General features: G+C 43.3%; 1 protein-coding gene across 9 annotated transcripts in view; it reads left to right on the top strand.

Annotated features, from left to right (window-relative positions):
* The window catches only part of GATAD2B (GATA zinc finger domain containing 2B), a 119,552-nt gene extending 93,232 nt beyond the window's left edge, over positions 1–26,320 (top strand). For 6 of the 9 annotated variants that reach the window (XM_078355784.1, XM_054247735.2, XM_054247737.2 and 3 more), the window contains 10 exons: positions 626–961; positions 10,590–10,719; positions 11,452–11,583; positions 11,902–12,033; positions 12,514–12,684; positions 13,464–13,779; positions 18,926–19,128; positions 20,216–20,326; positions 20,500–20,617; positions 22,648–26,320. In XM_078355784.1, the coding sequence (XP_078211910.1) occupies positions 627–961; positions 10,590–10,719; positions 11,452–11,583; positions 11,902–12,033; positions 12,514–12,684; positions 13,464–13,779; positions 18,926–19,128; positions 20,216–20,326; positions 20,500–20,617; positions 22,648–22,781 (1,782 nt within the window). In that variant the 5' untranslated portion in view covers position 626 and the 3' untranslated portion in view covers positions 22,782–26,320. The remainder of the gene's footprint in view (positions 1–625; positions 962–10,589; positions 10,720–11,451; positions 11,584–11,901; positions 12,034–12,513; positions 12,685–13,463; positions 13,780–18,925; positions 19,129–20,215; positions 20,327–20,499; positions 20,618–22,647) is intronic. The other 3 variants (XM_035279938.3, XM_078355783.1, XM_078355786.1) reach the window with 1 other exon arrangement.
* Positions 26,321–26,646: the final 326 nt, after the last annotated feature.

The following is a 26,646-nucleotide window of genomic DNA, read 5'->3' as shown; positions in this document are numbered from 1 at the left end:
GGTCTTGAACTCCTGGGCTCAAGCAGTCCTCCCACATTGGCCTCTGGAGGAGCTAGGAATCCAAGTTAAGCCACTATGCCTGGCCTGTGTTTAGATTTTGTTAGTATAAAAAAAAATCAAAGTGAAAAGGGAGGATAATGATTAGCTTATCTTTAGCAAGTTTGCTTCATGAGTGAAGAAAATGTTGCTTCTTATGCTAAGCACCCAAGTGCTTCACTTAAAAAAGCATTGTAAGTGTCTTCAGATTTTGAATCTGCAAACCCACCATAACATTCAGTTTACCTGTATAACAAGCCTGCACATGTACCCTTGAAAGTAAAATAAAAGTTAAAAAAAAAAAAGATTTTGAATCTGTATTCATACAGAATTAAGGGCAGATATCAACAGGCTTTGCTTATGTAAATTTAAGTTTACTTAAATTACTGAGGTTGAATGGAGAAATCTCCTTTAATATAAATGTTCTAAGACAATATCGGATAGGACATTAGCTTAATTAATGTGGAACGTGTGTGCACGTGGATGCATGTGCACGTGTGATTCTTAATAACTTTACCATCCCACCTTTTTAAAAATGGGCTATTTAAGGGACTTTATTTTGATCTTACTTGTATTTTTCTTTCCATAGGATGGATAGAATGACAGAAGATGCTCTTCGCTTGAATCTGTTGAAGCGGAGCTTGGACCCAGCAGATGAGCGAGATGATGTCCTGGCAAAGCGACTCAAAATGGAGGGGCATGAGGCCATGGAACGTCTGAAAATGTTGGCATTACTCAAAAGGAAGGATTTGGCAAATCTTGAGGTGCCACATGAGTTACCCACCAAACAGGATGGCAGTGGTGTCAAGGGCTATGAAGAAAAACTTAATGGGAACCTCAGGCCTCATGGAGACAACAGGACTGCTGGAAGGCCAGGCAAAGAAAACATCAATGATGAGCCTGTGGATATGAGTGCTAGACGGAGGTATGGCTCAGCTCAACTACCTCCAGGGATAGGGTCGTCTCATAAAGCCTGTGAAAATGAAATGAATTCCAATGAGAGGAGGGTGTTTTTCATCCTAAAGATTCTTAAAAGAAGATTTGTCTGTATCATCGAGTTTGACCATAAATTCATTTTATTTCTAAATGAAACCAGGTGCCTCAAAAACTGCTTAGTCTACAGATAATTGTAGTTCTTAGTCTTAAGAGAAAAATGGTCATTTCTGGATTAAAGGGGCACTAGAGAGCTGATAGGCCAAATGGAAGTGAGTTAATATATACCTTCACTCTGATCTTCATGGCCATCTTAGGAGGAAAAAAAAATAGTCTTTTTGTCAGATAATTCCAGGAGTTTTAGGATCTATTTATTGTGGAGTCCCAGCTTTTATTACATCCAAAAGCTTGGGCCTGTCTTTTCTTGTGTCAGAAAGCAAATTATCTTCATGTGGGTAAGTCTCTGCATTCTTGCTGCATCTGTACCCCCTTCTCCCAGCTTTCCTATATACATATATATTCGTTTGCACATATATGTTACTCTCTCTTTGACTCATACATGCAAACATGTTTTCCCAGGCCTATGTTTCTGGTGTCTCTCAAGGTCGAGTACTTGAAACTGTAGGGCACACACTAAGGAGAGGTACCTGGGACTGGCCAGTGGTTGATTCTACCTGTGCAGTGAATCATAGTATAGACAACCCTATTTTGGAGGGTTTTTTTTGTTTGTTTTCTTTAATGGGTTTTGTTGTTGTTTTGTTTTGTTTTTGAGGCAGGGTCTCGATCTGTTGCCCAGGCTGGAAATGTAGTGACTGGTGTGATCCCAGCTCACTATAGCCTTGACCTCCTAGATTCAAGCAATCTTCCCATCTCAACCCCAACCCACACCCCACCTCCCTGAGTAGGTGGGTCTATAGGCACATCCCACCATGCCTGTGTAATTTTTGTATTTTTTGTAGAAACAGGTTTTTACCATATTACCCAGGCTGGTCTCGAATTCATGAGCTCAAGTGATAGTCCTTCCTCAGCCTCCCAAAGTGCTGTGATTACAGGCATAGGCCACGGCAACCAGCCAGTTTTTTTTTTTTTTTTTTAAAGATAGGGTCTCACTTTGTCACAAAGTCTTGAGTACAGTGGCATGATCATAGCTCCTTGTAACCCCCAACTTGCAGGCTCAAATTATCTTCCTGCCCTAGCCTCCCAAGTAGCTAGAATGCACCAACACACCCAGCTAATTTTTAAATGCTTTTGTAGAGACAGTGTCTCACAATGTTGCCCAGGCTGGTCTCAAAATTCCCTGGTCTCAAGCAATCTTCCCACATTGGCCTCCCAAAGTGCTGGAACCTCCCAGGTTCAATGATTCTCTTGCCTCAGCCTCCTGAGTAGCTAGGATTACAGGCGAGTGCCACCATGCCTAGCTAATTCTATATTTTAGGTAGAGATGGGGTATCACCATGTTGGCCAGGCTGGTCTTGAACTCCTGACCTCAGGTGATCTGCCTACCTTGGCCTCTTAAAGTGCTAGGATTATAGGCATGAGCCACTGTACCCGGCCAACCCTAGTTTTTAAAACATTCAGTTTATAAATAGTTTAGAAACAACTCAGCTGGGCACGGTGGCTCACGCCTATAATCTCAGCACTTTGGGAGGCCGAGGCGGGTGGATCACGAGGTCAAGAGATCAAGACCATCCTGATCAAAAAGGTGAAACCCCGTCTCTACTAAAAAAAAAAAAAAAAAAAAGTACAAAAATTAGCTGGGCATGGTGGTGCGCACCTGTAGTCCCAGCTACTTGGGAGGCTGAGGCAGGAGAATTGCTTGAGTCCAGAAGGCAGAGGTTGCAGTGAGCCGAGATTATGCCATTGCACTCCAGTCTGGGTAACAACAGCAAAACTCCATCTAAAGAAAAAAAAGAAACAACTGATAGCCGTGTGAATTATTCTTCAGCGTTCAGTTGCCCGCCAAATGACTTTGCTGAGTTTGTCGTAGGACTGATCCAAAGCAGAATCTCTTAAGAAGCTGTACTGATGGAGAATGAAGAAAGGAATGGTTATAACCTTACATGTGTTAACTTTTTCTACCTTTTAATGTCTACTTACTGGTTTTGTTTTTTTTAAAACCACGCTTTACAAATTAACATTATTCTTTTGTTTTTTTTTGAGACGGAGTTTTGCTCTTGTTACCCAGGCTGGAGTGCAATGGCGCGATCTCGGCTCACCACTACCTCCGCCCCCTGGGTTCAGGCAATTCTCCTGCCTCAGCCTCCTGAGTAGCTGGGATTACAGGCACGCGCCACCATGCCCAGCTAATTTTTTGTATCTTTAGTAGAGACGGGGTTTCACCACGTTGACCAGGATGGTCTTGATCTCTTGACCTCGTGATCCACCTGCCTTGGCCTTCCAAAGTGCTGGGATTACAGGCTTGAGCCACCGCACCCAGCCCAAGTGAACATTATTCTTGGTAATAATATTAAAAACTCTTAGGAAGTGGTGGCTCACGCCTGTAATCCTAGCACTTTGGGAGGCCGAGGTGGGTGGATCACCTGAGGTCAGGAATTGAGACCAGCCTGGCCAACATGGTGAAACCCCATTTCTACTGAAAATATGAAAAAATTAGCCAGGTGTGGTGGCGTGTGCCTGTGTTCCCAGCTACTGGGAAGCTGAGGCTTGAGAATTGCTCAAACCTGGGCAGCAGAGGTTGCGGTGAGTGGAGATCTCGCCACTGCACTCCATCGTGGGCAACTGAGCAAGACTCCATCTCAATTTACAAAACAAACAAGCAAACCAAAAACTCGTAGAAAACCTCAGGCAGACTCCCTAGAGGTCCTGGAAGAGGAGAAAAATTCTTGTAAGTTATATAGGTAGTGCCAGCAGAATATTAAGTAGATTCATCTCTAGATTGTTTGAAAGAAAAGGTAGTGGGTGAATGAGATCATGAACCTGAGCAACCTACTTGCTTATAATCACCCTTACCTTCTGGAGAAAGTAATTTATCCTACTTCATTGGGGAGAAAGAGTTACAGAAATGTTAGGTAGACTCTTCACATCCCAAATTGAAACTCTTAAGTGTATTTTTCTTTGCTTTCCTTCCCTATTCCTCTCTCTTTCCTGACAAGGTCTCTCTGTGACCCTGGCTGGAGTGCAGTGGCATGATCTCCACTCATTGCCACCTCCATCTCCCAGGCTCAAGCAATCCTCCTGCTGCATCCTATCAAGTAGCTGGGACTACAGACATGTACCACCATACCTGGCTAATTTTTTGTGTGTTTTTAGTAGAGACGAGGTTTCACTGTGTCAGCCCAGGCTGGTCTCTTAACTCCTGTGATCTGTGATGTGCCTCTCTCGGCCTCCTAAAGTGCTGGGATCAGGCATGAACCACCATGCCCAGCCCAACATTTTTCGTCTTCTTTTTTTTTTTCCTTTGAGACGGAGTTTTGCTCTTGTTCCCCAGTACACAGAGTACAATGGCATGATCTCGGCTCACCACAACCTCCATCTCCTGGGTTCAAGTGATTCTCCTGCCTCAGTCTCCTGAGTAGCTGGGATTACAGGCATGTGCCACCGTGTACAGCTAACTTTGTATTTTTAGTAGTTATGGGGTTTTACCATGTTGGCCAGGCTGGTATCAAACTCTTGACCTCAGGTGATCCCTTGCCTCAGCCTCCCAAAGTGCTGGGATTACAGGTATGAGCCACCATGCCCGGCCCCACCCTAACAGTTTTCTTAGAAATATTGTTAACACATTTTTTTTTTCTGTTTTCAGTCCTGCTCCTTCTGTAGACATTTTGGTAAGATTTTATTAGTGCTATTTGAATTGTACATTGCAGATACATTATATGTTAAAAAGTCAGACTTCCTGAAAACCCAGCAATTTTTAAAGAAATGTTAGTTTGGGGTGATTTTTAAAGATTTTTTAAAGAGATCAGGTATTGCTAGGTTGCCCAGGCTGATGTGTATTGGCAATTCACAAGCACTGTCATAGTGCACCATTTCCTCAAATTCCTGGACTCAAGCAGTCTTCCCCACTTGGCTTCCTGAGTAGCTGGGACTGTTAGGCATTGGCCACTACCCAGCATGAGATGATCTTTTGAAATACAGTCCTTTGGAAGCGTGGGACTCCAATATACTGACAGTTATTTCCACTTAGCCCCAAGATGTTCTATGAAAATGAACAAAACTGGCTGGGCACAGTGGCTAACACGTGTAATCCCAGCACTTTTGGGAGGCTGAGGCAGCAGAATCATCTGAGGTCAGGAGTTTGAGACCAGCTTGGCCAACATGGTGAAACCTTGTCTCTACTAAAAATACAAAACTTAGCCAGACATCGTGGTGGGCACTTGTAATTCCAGCTACTCGGAGGACCGAGGCAGGCAAATCGCTTGAACCTGGGAGGCAGAGGTTGCAGTGAGCAGAGATTGCACCCCTGGACTCCAGCCTGGGCAACAGAGCAAGACCCTGTCTCAAAACAAAACAAATCTGATAGGTTCCCAGCAAGGAGAACCATAATTTCTTTGATTGTGATAAAAAGAAGGACAGGGCTGGGTGCAGTGGTATATACCTGTAATCCCAGCATTCTTGAGTGCAAGAGTTCAATCAGCCTGGGCAACATAGTGCACCTCATCTCTACCAAGAAAAAATGAGGAAAGAATTTGAAAGCAGAAGGAAGGAAGTTCTTGACCTGATAGCCATGTCATAATTGCCTAAATATTTTATTTTGCCATCAGTTGGGCAAGTTATGATACCTGTGAAATAAGGTATGTATGAAACCAACACTACTAATGTGGAATTCTAGAGAGAGACAGCAGTTCTCTGCTTAGTTGTTTTTGCTACTGGGATAAGGATTAGGAACTTTGTAGCTTCTGGGAATATGCCAGACTAAGTCACAAGTGATGTCCGCAACAAATGGGGCTTTTAATAATAAATCTCTAAGAGGTAGGATTTCATACTTATATACCCCAACTATTGTAAATTATATCTATGTTTAGGAAAAGGGCAAATTAATTTCTCTCTTGGAATATTTAACAAATGAGGCCAGAATCCTAGCTCATTAGTTTAAATATTGAGGAATGAGGTTGAGCATGGTGGCTCACGCCTGTAATCCGAGCACTTTGGGAGGCCAAGGCAGGGGGATCACCTGAGGTCAGCAGTTAGAGACCAGCCTGGCCAACATTGTGAAACCTCATCTCTACTAAAAATGCAAAAATTAGCCAGGCATGGTGGCATGTGCCTGTAATCCCAGCTACTCGAGAGGCTGAGGCAGGAGAACCGTTTAAACTTGGGAGGCAGAGGTTGCAGAGAGCTGAGATCATGCCACTGCACTCCAGCCTGAGTGACAGAGCTAGACTCCATCTCAAAAAAAAAAAAAAAAAAAGGAATGAGGCTTTACTTGGGGCCAAACGTCGTGGCTTAAGCCTGTTATCGCAGCACTTTGGGAGGCCAAGGCAGGAGAATCACTTGAGCCTAGAAATTTAAGACCAGCCTGGGCAACATAGGAAGACCCCTTATCTAAAAAAATTTAAAAATTAACTACTTGGGAGGCTGAGGTGGGAGGATCACTTGAGCCTAGGAGATCGAGACTGTAGTGAACCACAGTTTTGCCACTGCACTTCAGCCTGGGTGACAGAGTAAGACCCTGTCTCAAAAAATAAATATATATATAAGAAAATAGGCCAGGCACAGTGCTCACACCTGTAATCCCAGCACTTTGGGAGGCCAAGGTGGGCAGATCATGAGGTCAGGAGTTTGAGACCAGCCTGGCCAACAAAGTGAAACTCCATCTCTCAATACAAAAAATTAGCTCTGTGTGATGGCAGGTGCCTGTAGTCCCAGCTACTTGGGAGGTTGAGGCAGGAGAATCGCTTGAACCTGGGAGGCAGAGGTTACAGTGAGCCAAGATTGCATCATTGCACTGCATCCTGGGCGACAGTGCGAGACTCAGACTCGAAAAGAAAGAAAAGGAAAGAGAGAGACTTTGGCTTTGCCTTATCTGTGCTATCTACCTAATATGGGTATGTTTATATCTGGGAATAAAATATCGTTTAAAGTTGTTCTCAGATGTAACTTCCTGATAAATGGCACACAATTCCCAAATCTTCATCCAGTAATGTCTGTTTTTGTCCTGCTACTGGGCTGTTCCTAAGCAGTAAATGGCACTCATTTGAGCAAGGAAATTTCCTTACCTTAGACATAATCTGTAATATGTAATAGACATAATGTGTATATCCAGCCAGGACCAAAATAGAGCTTCTGAATGAAAAATCTTTCAGATTCCAAATTTACCGATGTTTTACTTTTTATTTTATTTTTTAATGTTTTTGAGGTGGAGTCTTGCTCTGTTGCCCAGGCTGAAGTGCAGCGGTACAATCTCAGCTCATTGCAACCTCCATCTCCCAGGTTAAAGCAATTCTGTGTCTCAGCCTCCTGATTAGCTGGTATTACAGGAGCGTACCACCATACCCTGCTAATTTTTGAATTTTTAGTAGAGACAGGATTTCACCGTGTTGGCCAGGCTGGTCTCAAACTTTTGGCCTCAAGTGATCTGCCCACACAAAATTACCCATGTTAATCATAGAGGTGGAGGCACAAAAGAATATAGAAATGGTAAGTAAATCACACTTTAAAAGTGAATTCAGAAACTTTATTCAGGCCTAACCATTACTCCTGATACGTGGGATCAGGTTCTTTTCTCCCTCTAGTCACTTCTTTTTCTGTATTTCTACCTTCTCAGCTTGCTGTGTTGGTGACCAGCAATCTAGACAAATTTAATAGTTCATAAGATAGTCATTCTGATCTTTCTGTCCTCCTATTTCCTCACCAAAACTTAGTTGATTTTAGCAACTCAGCTTTAACCTGTTGAGAAATTGAGTGCTTATTCTAGTGATCAAGGGTGCCCTGTTCAAAAGGCATCCATGTCCTGGCCAGGCATGGTGGCTAACACCTGTAATCCCAACATTTTGGGTGGCTAAGGCAGCAGGATCACTTTAACATGGGAGTGCAAGACCAGCCTGGGCAGCAGAGCAAGACTCCCACCTCTACAAAAAATTCAAAAATTAGCCAGGCACAGTGGTGTGCACCTGTACTCCCAGCTAGCTACTCAAGAGGCAGAGGCGGGAGGATCTCTTGGGGCCAAGAGTTTGAGAATGCAGCGAGTACCACTACACTCCAGCCTGGGCAACAGAGTGAGACCCTGTCTCAAAAAAAAAAAAAAAACAAGCATCCATGCGCCAATAGCAACTGAGACAAAAAAACCTGTTAAGTAGACAGCTAGTGATCTGTGATCATTAAGTGTTTAAGTTGGTTGTTGGAGGCCAAGTCGGGAGGGTCACTTGAGTCCAACTTGGGCAACATAGTAAGAGCCTGTCTCTACAAAAAATAAAAAAATCAACCAGGCATGGTGGCACATGCGGATAGTCCTGGTTACTCAGAAGGCTGAGGTGGGAGGATCACTTCAGCCTAGCAGGTCAAGGCTGCAGTGAGCTGTGATTGGGCCACTGGACTCCATCATGGGTGACAGAGTGAGACCCTGTCTCGAAAGGGAAAGAAAAAAAAAAAAGCTGGGTGCGGTGGTTCACATCTGTAATCCCAGCACTTTGGAAGGCTGAGGCAGGTAGATCACCTGAGGTCAGGAGTTTGAGACTAGCCTGGCGAACATGGTAAAACCCCGTCTCTACTAAAAGTACAAAAATTAGCTGGACATGGTGGTGCACGCCTGTAATCTCAGCTACTCGGTGGGGCTGAGGCAGGAGAATCGCTTGAACCCGGGAGGTGGAGGTTGCAGTGAGCCAAGATCTTGCCACTGCATTCCAGTCTGACAACAACGAGACTCCATCTCAAAAAAAAAAAGGGGGGGAACTATTAATTATTGGATGATTTGAGGGAATGAATAGTGGCAAGCATAATGTCTACAGCCTTATAGAAAAGGATTAAACCTCCAGAATCAAATATATTGAACTTGCATTTACTTACCAGAGGGGGTGATTCTTCCGCCTCAGCCTCCCGAGTAGCTGGGACCACAGGCGTGTGCCACCACGCCTGGCTAATTTTTGTATTTTTAGTAGAGATGGGGTTTCACCATGGCCAAGATGGTCTCAATCTGTTGACCTCGTGATCTGCCTGCCTCAGCCTCCCAAAATGCTGGGATTACAGGCGTGAGCCACCGCGCCCGGCACTTACCAGAGTTTTATCCAGCATCTTAACTCAAAAAGAGTCTAGAGGCTGGGCACAGTGCCTCACTCCTGTAATCCCAGCATTTTGGGAGGCCAAGACAGGTGGATCACAAAGTCAAGAAATTGAGACTATCCTGGCAAACATGGTGAAACCCCATCTCTACTAAAAATAAAATTAGCTGGGTGTGACGGTGCAAGCCTGTAGTCCCAGCTACTTGGGAGGCTGAGGCAGGAGAATTGTTGAACCTGGGAGGCAGAGGTTGTAGTGAGTTGAGGTCATGCCACTGCACTCCAGCCTAGCAACAGAGTGAGACTCTGTCTCAAAGAAAAAAAAAAGAGTCTAGAAATTACTTTGAAATCTGAATCTCCCACATTGGCTTCTCTTACTCCTAATCCTATTTACTAGATAACTTAGGTCATTCTAGGGTTAGCCTTAAAAGCATCATGCTTATTTTTATAAGATGATTTTAAAAAATGGCATATACTGCTTAAGACCTAGTTAACAAGAATCTCAGAAACTCTAATTGCCTCAGGTTCCCAAATCAGAATGAGTGTATCTTCTGATTCTCTGATTTCAAAGGTACATTCCCAAATCCTACTTTCCTTGAGATTGTCAGTGCAGTAGTTGGGAGTATATAGGTTGAGGGCAATTGTTCTTTGGTCTTTTTTTGAGATGAAGTCTTGCTCTTATTCCCCAGGCTGGATGGAGTACAATGGCACGATCTTGGCTCACTGCAATCTCCACCTCTTTGGTTCAAGCAATTCTCCTGCCTCAGCCTCTTGAGTAGCTGGGATTACAGGCACTTGCCACCACGCCCAGCTAATTTCTGTACTTTTAATAAAGACAGGGTTTCACCATGTTGCCCAGGCTTGTCTTGAACTCCTGACCTTGTCATCCACCTGCCTCAGCCTCTCAAAGTGCTGGGATTACAGGCGTGAGCCACTGCGCCTGGGCAGGATAGACTATTATAGGAGGTGTCACATAGCCATGTCATGATAATGAGCTGTCTCCTTAGCAGTGCATCATCTGTATCCAGAGTGGTAGTTAGGCTCTGCTGCCTTTTCCTTCTTTTGTAGAGCTAGCCATTTTCTTCTTGAGCCTCTACATAACTAACAACAGCCCAGTGGAGAGTGAGATATGGGGAAACATTTATAATTTTCATTAAAAATCTGTGTGATAAGAACACTGATCTCTTATTCCTATTCGAAAACCAGTCATTGTCTTTGTATCTTTGTCCCTGCATCCTCTGTAAGGAATTTAGATGGGGGAACTATTTTTCATTTACATCTTGGTGTCTTCATCCCAGGATTTGAGTGTGTCTGTTTTCCTCTGGGTGAGTCGGACAAATCTAAATTCCCTTGGATTTTTTTGTTCAGCATAGAGAAAAAGTTTTCTTAACTTTTTTTGTGTGGACTTTTACTGTTGGAAGTAGCTTGTTTTTTCCTTTTTTTTTCTAGTGAGCCAGAGCGAGGAAGACTGACTCCCTCACCAGACATCATTGTTTTATCTGACAACGAGGCTTCCAGTCCCCGTTCCAGTTCCAGAATGGAAGAAAGACTAAAAGCAGCCAACCTAGAGATGTTTAAGGTAAAAAGAAAGAAAAATTTATTTCTTCATGTTATGCTTCTTCTATTTTATTTAATTCCTCAAGAGTCTTAGTTCTGTTTTTTGACTATTTACTCTTTGGATATAAATAACTACTCATTAATGAAAACTATGTGACTGGACTTCAAGGGCTTTTAAAAGGAACTATTAGAATCAAGTGGAAACCATAGTTTGAAAAGCATATACGTGGGCCATTATATTCAGTGTAATTTATCTTTGGAAAATGAAAACAAAAGTTCATAATTCAAGTCATATAAACTCTTGGCTGGAAGGATGTCTTCTGAACTCTAATAACCTAAGTACCAGAATATGAAGGGATTCCTAAATTTTTATGTATAACCAGAGGAAATGTAGCTTTAAGAGATTTAGTAACATTATTTTGAAAGAAGACAATGTTTCTCTTTAGTTATTCTTTTTGCCAGGAATCTGGATGATGAGATATGTGGTCTCTCCTTTAATTCTCTAAGCATTTTTTTGAATACCCACTAAATGCTAGGCACTGTGCCAGACCCCAGAGATACAAAGATAATCCTGTTGCCACTTCTGCTTCTTGTGGAAGATAAAGGTTTCAGAGCTAAGAAGTAAAGATTGTCTCTTAATGGATAAGTACAGACCGACTAGAAAGTTAAAAAAGAAAAAAAGTAAAGATTGTCTCTTGCAGGAAGGAATTCTGGGTACATCCTGCCATAGCTGACAGTCTCCTTGTTTCCTTAGGGGAAAGGGATTGAGGAACGGCAGCAACTTATCAAGCAGTTGAGGGATGAGCTACGATTGGAAGAAGCCCGACTGGTCCTGTTAAAGAAACTGAGACAGAGTCAGCTACAGAAAGAGAATGTGGTCCAGAAGGTAATGTGCCCTAGAAATAAGGGACTATAGGAAAGGAAAGAAAAACGGGTTTGAGAGTAGGCTACCCCAGGTAGGTTCAGTTGGGTGGCTCATTCTTCTATGGGTCCATAGTTTTTCAGTCTGTAGTAGTAAGGTTTTTGTTTTTTTTTTTTTTTAAGTCTTAGGCCTTAAGAAAATCTTGACTCCCTTTTTCTGGTTTTTCCTCCTAGTTGACAAGAACCTCACACTGACAAGGAATTTTTAAAGTCTAGAAATGTACCAGATTTCCACCTCTGATTATTGGCCTTTTCCAGTCTCATTTTCTCTTCCCTCTCCCAGACTCCAGTTGTACAGAATGCAGCATCTATTGTTCAACCATCTCCTGCCCATGTGGGACAGCAGGGCCTATCTAAGCTTCCCTCCCGGCCTGGGGCCCAAGGGGTTGAACCTCAAAATTTGAGAACATTACAGGTATGTGACCCATAGTGGGATCTTATTGTTGGAGGGCCCTGTCTAATCCTGTCTCTGTTTTTGGGCTTTTATGAAGATTGTAGAAGAACCTGGCCATGGTAGAGGTGTTAATTATTACTACAGATTGTTCTGTTGGTCCATTATGGCATGATTTAGTCTTCAGTAGAAGGATGAGTAACTTTCATCTTTCCACTCTAGTTTTTCTTCTCTAGAGAATGCTTCCAGCTTCTCTAGGGAAGGGGTAGATAGTTTTCTATCTAACCCTATAGGATTAGTTTGTACCAAAGAAAGCCAAGGACTTCCCAACCACTAATCAGGTTTACGATGATAGTAGATTTATCCCATAGACCATTAAGTGAAATTACCAAGTCTGGCTGTGTTCCTGTGTTTCTACTCAGCTATGAATTATAGGCAGTGTTTTCCCTTTTGTGAAATATTATACCACTTGTGATTAGTTCTTTTCCTTTTCTTCCCCTTCAGGGTCACAGTGTCATTCGTTCAGCTACCAATACTACCCTTCCACACATGCTGATGTCTCAACGTGTTATTGCACCAAACCCAGCCCAGCTACAAGGTCAGCGGGGCCCACCTAAGCCTGGCCTTGTACGCACCACAACACCCAACATGAATCCTGCCATCAATTACCAACCGGTAAGAGAGAGCTGAGCCCTAATGTGGAAACAGTGAAATCCTTCATTTGCTTTGCTTGTTGAAAGGGCCATAGGTTTTAAGTTTTTATACATAGGTAAACTCTAGGACAAAAATGCTTATTTAGGTAGGGATTGAATTGAGAGCAGTCCCCAAAGTAGAAGCTTTGAGGAATTATATTAAAATAGTAGTAGAGGAGAGAAGGTTATACAGCAGAGCAGCAGTGAGCTAAAAATCTGCCCAGAAGAGAGTGATTTAAAGAGTAAGCACAAGAATGTGTGACAGAAAGCAAAATCTTTATTTCTCTCTCCTGTTTTGTTTTTTTTTTTTTTTTTGAGGCAGAGTCTTGCTCCATTGCCCAGGCTAGAGTGCAGTGGCACAATCTTGGCTCACTGTAATCTCTGCCTCCTAGGTTCAAGGAATTTCCAGTTAATTTTTATATTTTTAATAGAGATGGGGTTTCATCATGTTGACCAGGCTGGTCTCAAACTCCTGACCTCAAATAATCCACCCGCCTCTGTCTCCTAAAGTGCTAAGATTACAGGCGTGAGCCACCCACCACACTTGGCCTTTATTTCTTTCTTAGCAATTTTAGCTCATAGTCGTCATCATTCTCCTTTCCTATGTGTCAGAGTTCTTTTTCAGTGAATAAGTTGACCACCTCCTATTTTGGAGAAGCTAAGTAGTCCAAACCAGGATCAGACAGGGTCCTCTGCCAAGAACATAAGAATTGATCCTTTCTCCTACATACCATGATTGACCCCGTTCTCAATCTATTTCAGCAGTCAAGTTCTTCTGTTCCCTGTCAGCGTACAACATCCTCTGCCATCTATATGAACCTTGCCTCTCATATCCAGCCAGGAACAGTGAATAGAGTGTCCTCGCCACTTCCTAGCCCCAGCGCTATGACTGATGCTGCCAACTCACAGGCTGCAGCCAAATTGGCTCTTCGCAAACAGCTGGAAAAGACACTCCTGGAGATCCCACCCCCTAAACCTCCTGCTCCTTTACTTCACTTCCTGCCTAGTGCAGCCAATAGCGAGTTCATCTACATGGTAGGCTTGGAAGAAGTCGTACAGAGTGTCATTGACAGCCAAGGTAAGGCTATTTCTTCTAGTCAATCTCTTGATTTAAGCAAGTGTTTGCCAAGCCTGACTGACATAGGCAGAGTATCAGAGGGTGCTGTACAATATTCAATAACCTCTCCTTCCTGCTTCCTGTTATCAAACCACTTCCCCTCCCTTCTTTATAGGCTGTTTCAGAGCAACATGTTAGGAGTGCATGTGTGTGTGTGTGTGTGTGTGTGTGTGTGTGTGTGTGTATCTATCTATCTATCTATCTTTTCTTGTTTTTTGTTTAAGACAGAGTCTCGCTCTGTCGCCCAGGCTAGAGTGCAGTGGCACAATCTCAGTTTACTGCAGCCTCTGCCTCCCGAGTTCAAGCAGTTCTCCTGCCTCAGCCTCCCATGTAGCTGGGACTATAGGCATGTGCTACCACACCTGGCTAATTTTTGTATTTTTAGTAGAGACAGGGTTTCATCATGTTGCCCATGCTGGTCTTGAACTCCTGACCTCAGGTGATCCACTCACCTCAGACTCCCAAGGTGCTAGGATTACAGGCAAAAGCCACTGTTCTTACCTATCTATCTATCTGTCTGTCTGTCTGTCTGTCTATCTATCTATCTATCTATCTATCTATCTAATCTAATCTAATCTAATCTATCTTCAGCTTGTTTTTTTCCTTTTGGCAGGTCAGTTATCATTGAGGCTTAATATTTTTATTTGTATTTATCTATCTTTTATGTTTTTTGTAGGGCAGTGAGTCCTCACTACCATCATCAATAGTTTCTTAGAAACTGACTTTAGCCGGGCACGGTGGCTCAAGCCTATAATCCCAGCACTTTGGGAGGCCGAGGCGGGTGGATCACGAGGTCAAGAGATCGAGACCATCCTGGTCAACATGGTGAAACCCCATGTCTACTAAAAATACAAAAAATTTGCTGGGCATGGTGGCACGTGCCTGTAATCCCAGCTATTCAGGAGGCTGAGGCAGGAGAATTGCCTGAACCCAGGAGGCAGAGATTGTGGTGAGCCGAGATCGCGCCATTGCACTCCAACCTGGGTAACACTAGCAAAACTCCCGTCTCAAAAAAAAAGAAAAAGAAACTGTGATTTTAAGCGAAACAACTGTGGTGGCTGGGGGGATCCTCAAATAACATTTTATTATAACATTGATGAGAAAAAAAGATTGATCATGTTGTATGTTGTTTCACTGAAATCAGTCTCTAAGAACCTGTCAATTGAAGACTGACTGTATTTTGTTTAGTTCTTTTAAATGGTGGCTAGCATGATGCTGCATAATTTGATAAATAGAACTTCTTTCTCATTTTTTTTTTTTTGTTTTTTTCAGACAGGGTCTGACTCTGTCACCTAGGCTGGAGTGCAGTGATGTGATCTCAGCTCTCTGCAGCCTTGACTTCCCAGGCTAAAGCCATCCTTCCATTTCAGCCACCTGAGTAGCTGGTACCACAGGCATATACCACCATGCCCAGAGTTTTTTTTTGTTTTGGTTTGGTTTGGTTTTTTTGAGACAGAGTCTTACTCTGTCACCCAGGCTAGAGTACAGTGGCATGAACTCAGCTCACTGCAACCTCTGCCTCCTGGTTTTAAGCAATTCTTTTTTTTTTTTTGAGATGGAGTCTCGCTCTGTCACCCAGGCTGAAGAGTGCAATGACGTGATTTCAGCTCACTATAACCTCTGCCTCCCAGGTTCAAGCAGTTCTCTTGCCTTGGCCTCCCAAGTAGCTAGGATTACAGGCGCCTGCCACCACGCCTGGATAATTTTTGTATTTTTAGTAGAGACGGGGTTTCACAGTGTTGGTCAGACTAGTTTCAAACACCTGACCTCAGGTGATTTGCCCGCCTTGGCCTCCCTAAGTGCTGGAGTTACAGGCATGAGTCACCGCACCTGCCCCAAGCAATTCTTGTGCCTCAGCTTCCAGAGTCGCCGGAATTGCAGGTGTGTGCCACCACACTTAGCTAATTTTTTCTGTTTTTAGTAGAGACTGGGTTTTGCTGTGTTGGCCTGGCTGATCTCAAACTCCTGTCTTCAAATGATCCGCCTGCCTTGGCCTTCCAAAGTGCTGGGATTACAGGTGTGAGCCACCATGCCTGGCCTGGAACTTCTATTTTTAATGTCAGTGTTTTTGCAACGTTGTACTGAATTTCTGTATTTAGTCCCTGACCTTTGAATACTTGCAGTTGAGAAACTAGACACACTTATATAAATAACTAAGAAAGACCATATAAAAAGCTGTAAACCAATACTAAACCATACTATAGAGTATTATCATCAAACAGTCTAGACTAACTGAAGTTATTAAACTTGAATTTCTAAACATGTGGACTTAACGAAGAAAAACTGAGAGTAAAGGAAAGTGCCCAGAGGAATCAATGTTAGCTATAAATAGATCACAAAGTGAATAATTCAGACACTGATAACTATTTAAAACTAAATTTATAGGACAGGGATAAGAACAGTATGAGGTAAGGAGATATTAAGAAGCAAAAGTGAACGATCCAAGATGGCCAATCGCTAACATCCCAGGATTGCAGCTCTCAGGGAAGGCGCGGAGAAATAGAGGACGCCACACTTTCAGACAAAGTCTGGTCGCTCATGGAGCAGAAGATCCCCCAGTGGTGGAAACACACGAGTCGCCAGCGCGACTCTCGTGGTCGGCGCAGCAGTTCTGCCAGCACCTCGATGCTGCAGTGCTCAGTGCAGAATAAACGGGACCGGTTCCCCTTCTGACCGAGGTTTGGAGCCCCGGGAAGGCAGAGTCGCCTACTACGGAAACAAGAAGGAAGCCTGACAGGAGAATCCTGGGCAGAAAAGCACCATCAGTTTTAACGCCGCTGCTCTGGCCCTGGGAACTAACAACCTGGACGTCCACTCAAGAGACCTAATCTGAAAGTTGGTAATTTCAAAGACGACAGGAGGATAAATTTACAATGACCGGAAGAAACCAGCGTAAAAAAGCTGAGAATACTCAAAGTCAGAATGCCTCTCCCTCTAAAGATGATCACAGTTCCTCATCAACAATGGAACAAGGCTTGATGGAGAACAAGCGCCTCCTGATGACAGAATCACTCTTCAAGGAATGGATAATAACAAACTTCGTTGAGTTAAAAGAACATGTTGTAGCCCAATGTAAAGAAACTAGGAACTTTGAAAAAAGGTTTGATGAAATCCTATTGAGAATAGACAACTTAGAGAGGAGTATGAGTGAATTAATGGAACTGAAGAATACAATACAGGAACTCCGAGAAGTATGCACAGATTTAAACACTCGAATTGTTCAAGCAGAAGAAGGGATATCAGAGGTCAAAGTCCAACTTAATGAAATAAAACGTGAAGAAAAGATTAGAGAAAAAAGGATAAAAAGGAATGAGCAACGTCTCCAAGAAATGTGGGACTATGTGAAAAGACCAAATTTACGTTTGATAGGTGTACCTGAATGCGACGGAGAGAATGAATCCAAGCTGGAAAATACCCTTCAGGATATTATTCAGGAAAATTTTCCTAAACTAGCAAAGCAGGTCAACATTCAACCCCAGGTAATACAGAGAACACCACAAAGATATTCCTCAAGAAGAGCAACCCCAAGGCACATAATCGTTAGATTCACCAGGGTTGAAACGAAGGAGAGGATACTAAGGGCAGCCAGAGAGAAAGGTCAGATTACCCACAAAGGCAAGCCTATCAGACTTACAGCAGATCTCTTGGCAGAAACTCTACAGGCCAGAAGAGAGTGGGGGCCAATATTCAACATCCTCAAAGAACAGAACCTTCAGCCCAGAATTTCATATCCAGCCAAACTAAGCTTCACAACTGAAGGAAAAATAAAATCTTTTATGAACAAGCAAGAACTCAGAGATTTTATTACCACCAGGCCTGCTTTACAAGAGCTCCAGAAAGAAGCATTACACACAGAAAGAAACAACCAGTATTAGCCTTTCTAAAAATACACCAAAAAGTAAAGAGCACCAACATAAAGAAGAATTTACACCAACAAATGGATAAAACAGCCAGTCAACATCAAATGGCAGTAACCCTAAATTTAAATTGACTGAATTCCCAATCAAAAGACACAGCCAAAACCCAACGGCATGTTACATCCAGACCTGTTTCACATGCAAGGATACACAAAGACTCAAAACAAAGGGATGGAGAAAGATTGACCAACCAAATGGAGAGCAAAAATAAATAATAAATAAATAAAAAGCAGGAGTTGCAATTCTTGTATCGGATAAAATAGATTTTAAAGCAACAAAGATATAGTGGTAAAAGGATCAATGCAACAACAAGAGCTAACGATCCTAACACCCAGATAGGAGACATAGATTCAATGAGACAGAAAATTAATAAGGATATCAAGGACTCGAACTCAGATCCAGAACAAGTAAACAATAAATATTTATAGAGCTCTCCACTTCAAATACACAAAATATACATTCTTGTCAATACCACATCACACCTACCCATTAGTTTAAATGAAACATTGATTGGCCATTATTAATACCCAATTTTTTTCAAAATAAAGCAATATTTCCATTTACTCTCCCGCTTTCTCTTCCTCTTTCTTCCTCTCCTTTACTTATTTTTTTTTTCTTTCCTTCTCTCAAAAAAAAAGAAATCAACTTGTAAACCTCTAGATCCAGGTCGGCAATGTCTCTTTCATTGCTTGATTTCCTTTCTTTCCCTCCCTCCCTCCCTCCCCGCTTCCTCCCTTCCTTCCTTCCTTCCTCCCTACCGTCCTTATTCCCTTCCTTTCTGCCTTCCTCCCCTCCCCAAAAAAAAAAAAAAGAAGCAAAAGTATTGGTTGAGTTAGACAGAGTCCTTTGACTTTGAATTGACGCAGGATTTTCTTCTCAGTGTGATATAGTAGAAAATCAGGAAACATCCCAGCTTTATCAGTTAGAAGCTGCATTTCTTAGATTTCTTTCCTAATTTGTGAAGGAAACTGGTACTATCTGAATTCCCTAAAGTGATAACTGTGGTAATCAGATGAAATTTTGTAAATTATATTTTGTAAATTATAATTTTGTAAATTATAGAATATTATTTTTGTAGAGTCTCTTTCTTTAATTCATCAGAATAAACTCCTTGAAAAGATCTGTTTGATTAAGAGAAACAGAGGAGACAGGAAATGTAAAGCCACTGACTATTTTTTGTTGGTATTTAGGCAAAAGCTGTGCCTCACTTCTGCGGGTTGAACCCTTTGTATGTGCCCAGTGCCGCACAGATTTTACCCCTCACTGGAAGCAAGAAAAGAATGGTAAGATTCTATGTGAGCAGTGTATGACCTCCAACCAGAAGAAGGCTCTAAAAGCTGAACACACCAACCGGCTGAAAAATGCATTTGTGAAAGCCCTACAGCAGGAACAGGTAAGAATTCTGAACTCACCAGCCACCTGCCCCAGTTTGTTTTTTCCAAAGGGTCGTGCCTTCTAGTTTGCAGGAGTGGTTCATGTGATCCCCACAGGTCCAGAGGTTCCCTTTTTGTCTCCTTATCATTTGATTGTATTTCCATTTGAGGGAGTATTCTGATTAAGAACATGGTAAAATATAATGGCTGAGGTTAACAGAAAGGGACAGAAAGTTTGGGGCTCTTGGCTTTTCCATAGCACTCTATTCTCATCTTCATTTTCTCCTAAAACAAAAGATTTTGGTGGTAAGAATTTATATTTGTACTAGAAATCTCTTAGTAGTAGTTATTTGCAGTGTGTATTTGACAGGAAATGACAAAGGAAAGAGTGAATTTTGAAGTAACCCAGTGAAGAGTAGTGGTTCTAGAGTATGTGAACATCTCATGTTGTAGTAATAGGATGAGAATATCTTAGAGAGGGAAAAATGTGTTGGAAAACTCAGATCCTTCTTATTTCCCACTCTACCCATCAGACTCCCTTGTTTGGTTAGCATCATGAATTTTTTGGAAGATGGGGTAGGCAGGAGTAAAAAATAAAACCCATGTATGCTGTTGGACTGGTAGTAAAAAATAAATAAAATTTTTTAAAAATAAGAAAGAAAAAAAGTGATAAAATAAGACCCCAGTAATTCATCAGCCTTAATTAATTCATCACCTCCAGCCAACTTCTGAGAGTCAGCTTTCCTGGAGAAACAGAGAGAGGAGGATCCCTTGATCAGTGAAGCAGGTTAGCTGCTTATACCCAGAAATCTCAGTGTACCACCCTACCAAACTTTTTTGCCTTTTCTGTATTCCACCAACTAGCCAGCAACATTAGAGGTAAGAACACCTCTAGGTTTTCTGGTTAGGAAATCGGGTGGGTTGGGTGCAGTGATTCATGCCTGTAATCCCAGCACTTTGGGGAGGCTAAGGTGAGAGGATTGCTTGAGCCCAGGAGTTCAGGACCAGCCTGGGCAACAAAGTGAGACCATGTCTCTATTAAAAAAAAAAAAAAAAAAAAGGAAATTAGGTGCTGTCCTGTCAACCTAATCTGATGACTCCCAACAGGAAATTGAACAGCGATTACAGCAGCAGGCAGCCCTTTCCCCCACTACGGCTCCAGCTGTGTCCAGTGTCAGTAAACAAGAGACCATCATGAGACATCATACGCTTCGGCAGGTAAGGAACTTTTTCCCCTGATCCTGATTTCTTTAGAATGTTTATCAACCATTTATCATAATTTGTCTTTTCTATTGTGGGAAATCATATTCTTCTTCTGTACTCCCTTATCTTTGCCCTCATTTAACATTCTATCATAGCAAAGTTGTATCAACTGTTCCTCATCGTTGCAGGCTCCACAGCCCCAGAGCAGCCTCCAGCGTGGCATACCCACATCTGCCCGCTCCATGCTTTCAAACTTTGCACAGGCGCCCCAGTTGTCTGTGCCAGGTGGCCTCCTTGGTATGCCAGGTAAGAAGGATAATCTGAAAATGTTTCTCATGGGTCAACTGTTAGTACACCATTCTGTAGTAACTCCTTTAAGGGAATTGTTCCTTCCTTTACTTTCTTTTCTTTCTAGAGCATACATCCTCACTCTTGTTATTCAGCAAATATTTGCTAAATTCATATTACATGCCAGCCACAGTGCACTAGGGTTCTGGTGGTGAAAATGACCCAGATCCTATCATTATAAATTTTTAATATGCCTTCAGTATACATGTGATTATTGATCCATTTTGGCTGGGACAACAGGGTTAACTGTGTTTGAATGATCCAGGGATGCTTCTCATAATCTGCAGCCTCAAAATCAAAAGCCAAGGCCAGGCGAGGTGGCTGAAGCCTTAATCCCAGCACTTTGGGAGGCTGAGGCAGGTGGATCACAGGGTCAGGAGTTCGAGACCAGCCTAGCCAACATGGCAAAACCCTGTCTCTACTAAAAATATTTTCAAAATTGGCCAGGCATGGTTGGTGGGCACCTGTAATCCCAGCTACTTGGGAGGCTCAGGCAGGAGAATTGCTTGAACCTGGGAGGTTGCAGTGAGCCTAGATCATGCCATTGCACTCCAGCCTGGGCAATAAGAGCAAGACTCCAGCAAGACTCCATCTCAAAAAAAAAAAAAAATTAAAGCTGATTTAATGATTTTATCTCTCTGTCTTACTCATTCCTCTCACTACTGTTTCACTTATCTCTCCTATACTATCAGGAGCATGTTCATTATTCCTGGTAGGACTGAAATTTCAGGACTTCCCCTTTTTCTAAAGCTTAGGAATAGGAGTGGGGATTGAAATAAAGTTGCTGTGCTGGGTGCGGTGGCTCACACCTGTAATCCCAGCACTTTGAAAGGCCAAGGCAGGCAGATCACTTGAGATCAGGAGTTTGAGATCAGCCTGGCCAACATGGTGAAACCATATCGCTACTAAAAATACAGAAAAACTGGTTGTGCACGGTGGCTCATGCTTGTAACCCCAGCACTTTGGGAGGCCAAAGTGGGTGGATCATCTCAGGTCAGTAGTTCAAGACCAGCCTGGCCAACATGATGAAACCCCATCTCTACTAAAAATACAAAAAATTAGCCAGGCATGGTGGTGGGTGCCTGTAATCCCAGCTACTCAGGAGGCTGAGGCAGGAGAATCACTTGAACCCAGGAGGCAGAGGTCGTGGTGAGCCGAGATTGTGCCACTGCACTCCAGCCTGAGCAGTAAGAGTGAAATTTCATCTCAAATAAATAAAATAAATTTACCAAAACTTGGCCAGGCACAGTGGCTCATGTCTGTAATCCCAGCATTTTAGGAGGCCAGAGTGGGTGGATCATTTGAGGTCAGGAGTTCAAGACCAGCCTGGCCAACATTGTGAAACCCCATCTCTATTAAAAGTACAAAAATTAGCCGGGCAGTAGTGGCACGTACCTGTAATCCCAGCTACTCTGGAGGCTGAGGCAGGAGAATTGCTTGAGTCTGGGTGGCAGAGGTGAGCTGAGATCACGCCACTGCACTCTAGCCTGGGTGACAGCTAGACTGCTTCTCAAAAAAAAAAAAAAAAAAAAAAAGGGCCGGGTGCAGTGGCTCACACCTGTAATTCCAGCACTTTGGGAGGCTGAGGCAGGTTGATCATGAGGTCAGGAGTTCAAAACCAGCCTGACCTACATGGTGAAACCCCATCTCTACTAAAAATACAAAAATTAGCCGGACATGGTGGCACACACCTTTAGTCCCAGCTACTTGGGAGGCTGAGGCAGAAGAATTGCTTGAACCTGGGAGGCGGAGGTTGCAATGAGCCAAGATCGCACCACTGCACTCCAGCCTGGGTGACAGAGTGAGACTCCATCTCAAAAAAAGAAAAAAGAAAAAGTTACTATTGAAATAATGCTAACCAAGTCTGGCCAGATGCTGGTAAATTCTGTTTCCTCTCCATCTCCAACTTTGCAGCTGGAGGGTGGAGTGGAAGGGAATGTTATTTCCTCTTTTAATACCTGCCCTCCACTTTTGTCTCCTGGGTCCAGGTGTCAACATTGCATACTTGAATACTGGCATCGGAGGACACAAAGGCCCCAGTTTGGCAGACCGACAGCGTGAATACCTTTTAGACATGATCCCTCCCCGGTCTATATCGCAGTCCATCAGTGGACAGAAATAACGCCTGTTCCACTTGTACTGCCCCATCCTTGAATCCTTTATCCCTTTCCTCTTTCATTTCCCCAACTTCTGTCGCATGCAGTGCCTGTACTGGTGCCTACCATACACGGAAAGCAAAACAGAAAAACAGAAGACAAAAAATAGAAATCAGCAAGAAAACACGCCCTGCCCTGCCACCTCCCCTTTATTTACACTGCTGCGATCTGTTCTGCTGTTCTGTCTTCTCTCTTCAATTTTCTTTAACAGTGAGGTGGATCTACCTCTGATAGAGGTCAGAATGAGGTCCTGGGGAGAATCTAAGCCCTCTGATATGTGTTTCTAAAGTTGTTTTATGCTATGATTATTACCATTTTTAATGATGTTATGTGTCCTCCCTTTGTTCAGTGGATGGTTAAACCTCCCCCCCCAACCAATCTTTTTCTTTTTCCTTTTCTTCCTTTTTTTTTTTTTTTTTTTTTGTAAACACAGTGATATTCAGTTCAATGATAGGAGCATTGCAGATTGCAGTAGGGGTCCCAGCTGCCAAGTAGGACATGTCTAGGAGTGTTAGGGGCAAAAGTTTTGAATGCACTTAACTGGAGGAGGGCACAGGTTGGGGGTCATTGAACAAGGACGAAAAGCACCCCAGCTGTGGGTGTTTGGGGGTTGGACAATTTGAGGGGCAGTCTTTAGTCGTGAAATTGGGCTCTAAGAATGAGGGAAAAGAGCCTGAAGGGAGAAGCTTTAAAACAGCCACTCTGGAATTTACCGATAGAAGAAAGAAAGAAAGTTATGATGGGCTTAATTATGAGCCAGGGAGGACTGAAACTAGGTCCTGCCCTTCTGGGTGTTGGAGAAATAAGACCTATCTTCAGACCCCAGTGGGAATATGGAAGTCTGTTCCAGGCCAACCAGTCCAAAATTATTTCATCTTGGATTCTTTGTGAAATTCTCCCTCACACCACCCTGCTTTTAAAAATTGTATCCCCTCTAATCATAGCCCCATTTATAATACAGAGGAACGGCTGTTCCAAGGCTGAGTTTGCTGGGTGTCCCACAAGTTGGATGGACATGAATGAGTCAGAAGGAAATAGAGGAAAGAAGGGATTTATCTCCCAACAGTTGAGATTCTCATATTTGCCTATTATTTCACCCTCTGAGTGCCAGGAGATGAGAGGCTGGGAGCACAATCAGGTTGGTCCTGTCCTTACTCTGCTGCACCAACTGCTCATGTCAAAACCAGCTTAGGGCTTCTGCTGTACAAGTAGTTGTTGTTTCCCCCACCCCCATCCCCAATATTAATTTTGCCCTTTTTTGTTTTTTTTAAAGCGCTACTAATGTAGAGAATGAATTGAATTGTGCAATGTTGCTGTTCTGGGGATTGGGGAGATTAGCATCCCATTTGCCCACACTGTGGGAAGAGGGAGTGGACCAGGCTGTTTCTGAAGTAAGGGAAGCCCCTTAAAGGTACGGGTTTATGCTCTTCTCATAGTGTACACCCACTTGCCTCTGGCTCGAGAAGCTGCCAGAGTGCATTGGGGGAAATACTCTCAGCAGAGAAGAATGAGGGGAAGTTTAATATTTTGCCCTTTAAAGTCACCTGAGGAAGTTTCCCCACTTTTATTTTTTAAAATTAAGTAATTTTTTTATAGAAGGCACTTTTAAAATTAACACACACACACAAACTGCACATCTTCCCCATAAAATTTGGAGGTGGAGTGGGAGAAAGAGCTAAAATCAGGCTCAGTTCGCCTACTCTGGCCTCTACTCCCCACACCCCAGTGCCACTGTGGGTGATTATACTGGCCCTACGGGCCTTCCTGGCTTTTTTCTTTCCTCCCTTCCCCCAAATTCATTGAGCACTTAAAGGAGCAGAGATGCAGCCAGTGTCTGGGCTCCCCCAGTGGTGAAATGATCTGGAAGCTAGATGCTAGTAACAGGTAGTGATTGGGTCTTTTCGAGTATTTTTCTGGGGAATGTGGTACCCCTGACTGTAAGTGGTGGGAGAGGGAGGGGGGTTAATGGAACTGGGTCTGGGATTATTTTAAAATTATATATATATATATAAAGATATATTCTTACATCTTTTCTTTGCCCTCTGTGCTTTGAAAGCACTGGATAAATTGTTTGGTTTTGTTTTTCTCTCTTCCACAAAATTGGAAGCTTTTTTTTTTTTTTTTTTTAATATTTTCCCTACAAGTCATCTTGCCTTGTGGCATGTCTGTCTAGCCTCTCCCTCCCTCATGATGAAGTGCCATTTCTGTTATGTCTCCCTCTCCCCAAGCTCAGAGGTGCTCAGAGGTACGAGATGCCCAAGTTTGTCAGTTGAGATTAAAAGTAAGGAACAGAGAATGTGCAATACCGTCTGGCTGGGGGCTGTCCCTGCCCTGCCCTGAGCTGAGTCCTTTCCCTGGGAGCCAGACCACCTTAGAATGGGGTTTGGAAGTAAGATGTGTAGAGATGGGGAATCATGGAGAAGGAAAGCCCATAGTCGAGTGCCTGCTTAGGTGCTGAGGCCATAGGGGAGATGGTGGAATCTTCCCTGTTTATATCCCCTCAGGGTCAGTTACATAGAAGCTGCTTCTTGACTAGTATAGCTCTGTGACCCTTTGTTCAACTGCTGAGGTTTGATTTCTTACCCTCTCTTCTCCCCATTTTTATACTCTTCCCAGGGATTAGTGATGGAGGTGAGGTCTCCCTAATCATGGTAAAGTATTAGCCTTCCACCTCCTTCCTTCCCTCCTCCTTCCTCATCCTTCTGTCTCCCTCAGTTCTGTTTCTCTTTTTCATCACTGATTGCCTTGTGTCCCTCCAAGTCTACTTGTTACTATCCATCTCCAGGCTCTGGGCCGTGTAGACACTAAACCTCATGCCCTAAGGACAGGAGGAAAGACCCTCTGTTTGAAGCATTATAGGAGAGAGAGGATCCCACCAGTTCTGCCTGGCTTCCTCCATCCCCAGAGGCACTAAAAGTAGTAGTGTACGGTTGGTGTCTTACTTCCTAGAAGCCTGAAATGAGTGGAATAGCAGTAAGGCTTGGGTGAAACTGGGGGACAGAGGTTCTTATTTGTCCATTTTATTTTATAATTTGACCACAGCATCTGGACTCCCTCCATCCCTGGAATAAGTATTTTCCCCGCATTTTTGGATATATGTATGGTAGACAATTTATTTTAAGACACAGAGATAAATGTTTTCCTGCTTTGGTTACCTTTCCTTTCCCCTTTAAAAGGAATTAGCTATAGAACTGCTTTGTAAAGATGCTTCTTGATATTTTACTTTTGTTCCTTTTCCCCAGTCATTCCCTTTTCTCCCCACTCCTCCAGAAGGCATAACCCTTCTCTCCATACCCCCGACCCCACCCCAGTCAGTCCTAGGCTCCCATCCTTTCCATCAAGACCTTCATTAGCTTACGATATTTGCTGCCGAGATGTTATAACAAGGACTCATTCGTGTATATAAGCTATTTCTTGATCCATTTAAAAGGAATTGTACATTGTGTAGAAAAAAAAAAAAAACTGAAAAAGAGAAAAAAAAGCCCTAGCCATGGATATTGTGAAACTGTGTTATGTCATTTTGTAATGTGCCCGTTTGTGTATGATCCGTGCAAAAGGGTTTCTGGGGAAGGGGAGGGGGTAGGGAGGCAGGGCTGTGGAGGGTGGGTAGGGGAGTGGGCCGGGCCCAGCACACTGAGACTGGCAGCTGCTCCAACCCCATCCCTCCTTAGAGATGCCACCTCCCCCACCACCCACCCCTAATTTGTGCCTTGCCTCCCCACCCTGGAGTAGTCCCTCCGGGTCACCAGCACTGCCTTGGCAGAGCCCACTCCCTACCCTAACCTGCCCACCCTCCCTACCCCCCAGCATTAGGTTGATACTGTGGGGAAG

The sequence above is a fragment of the Callithrix jacchus genome, chromosome 18, assembly GCF_049354715.1.
Source record: "Callithrix jacchus isolate 240 chromosome 18, calJac240_pri, whole genome shotgun sequence".
Taxonomy (NCBI): Eukaryota; Metazoa; Chordata; class Mammalia; order Primates; family Cebidae; genus Callithrix; species Callithrix jacchus.
The sequence above is the reverse complement of the archived record's forward strand: the minus strand, read 5'-3'. Positions and strand labels throughout refer to the sequence as shown.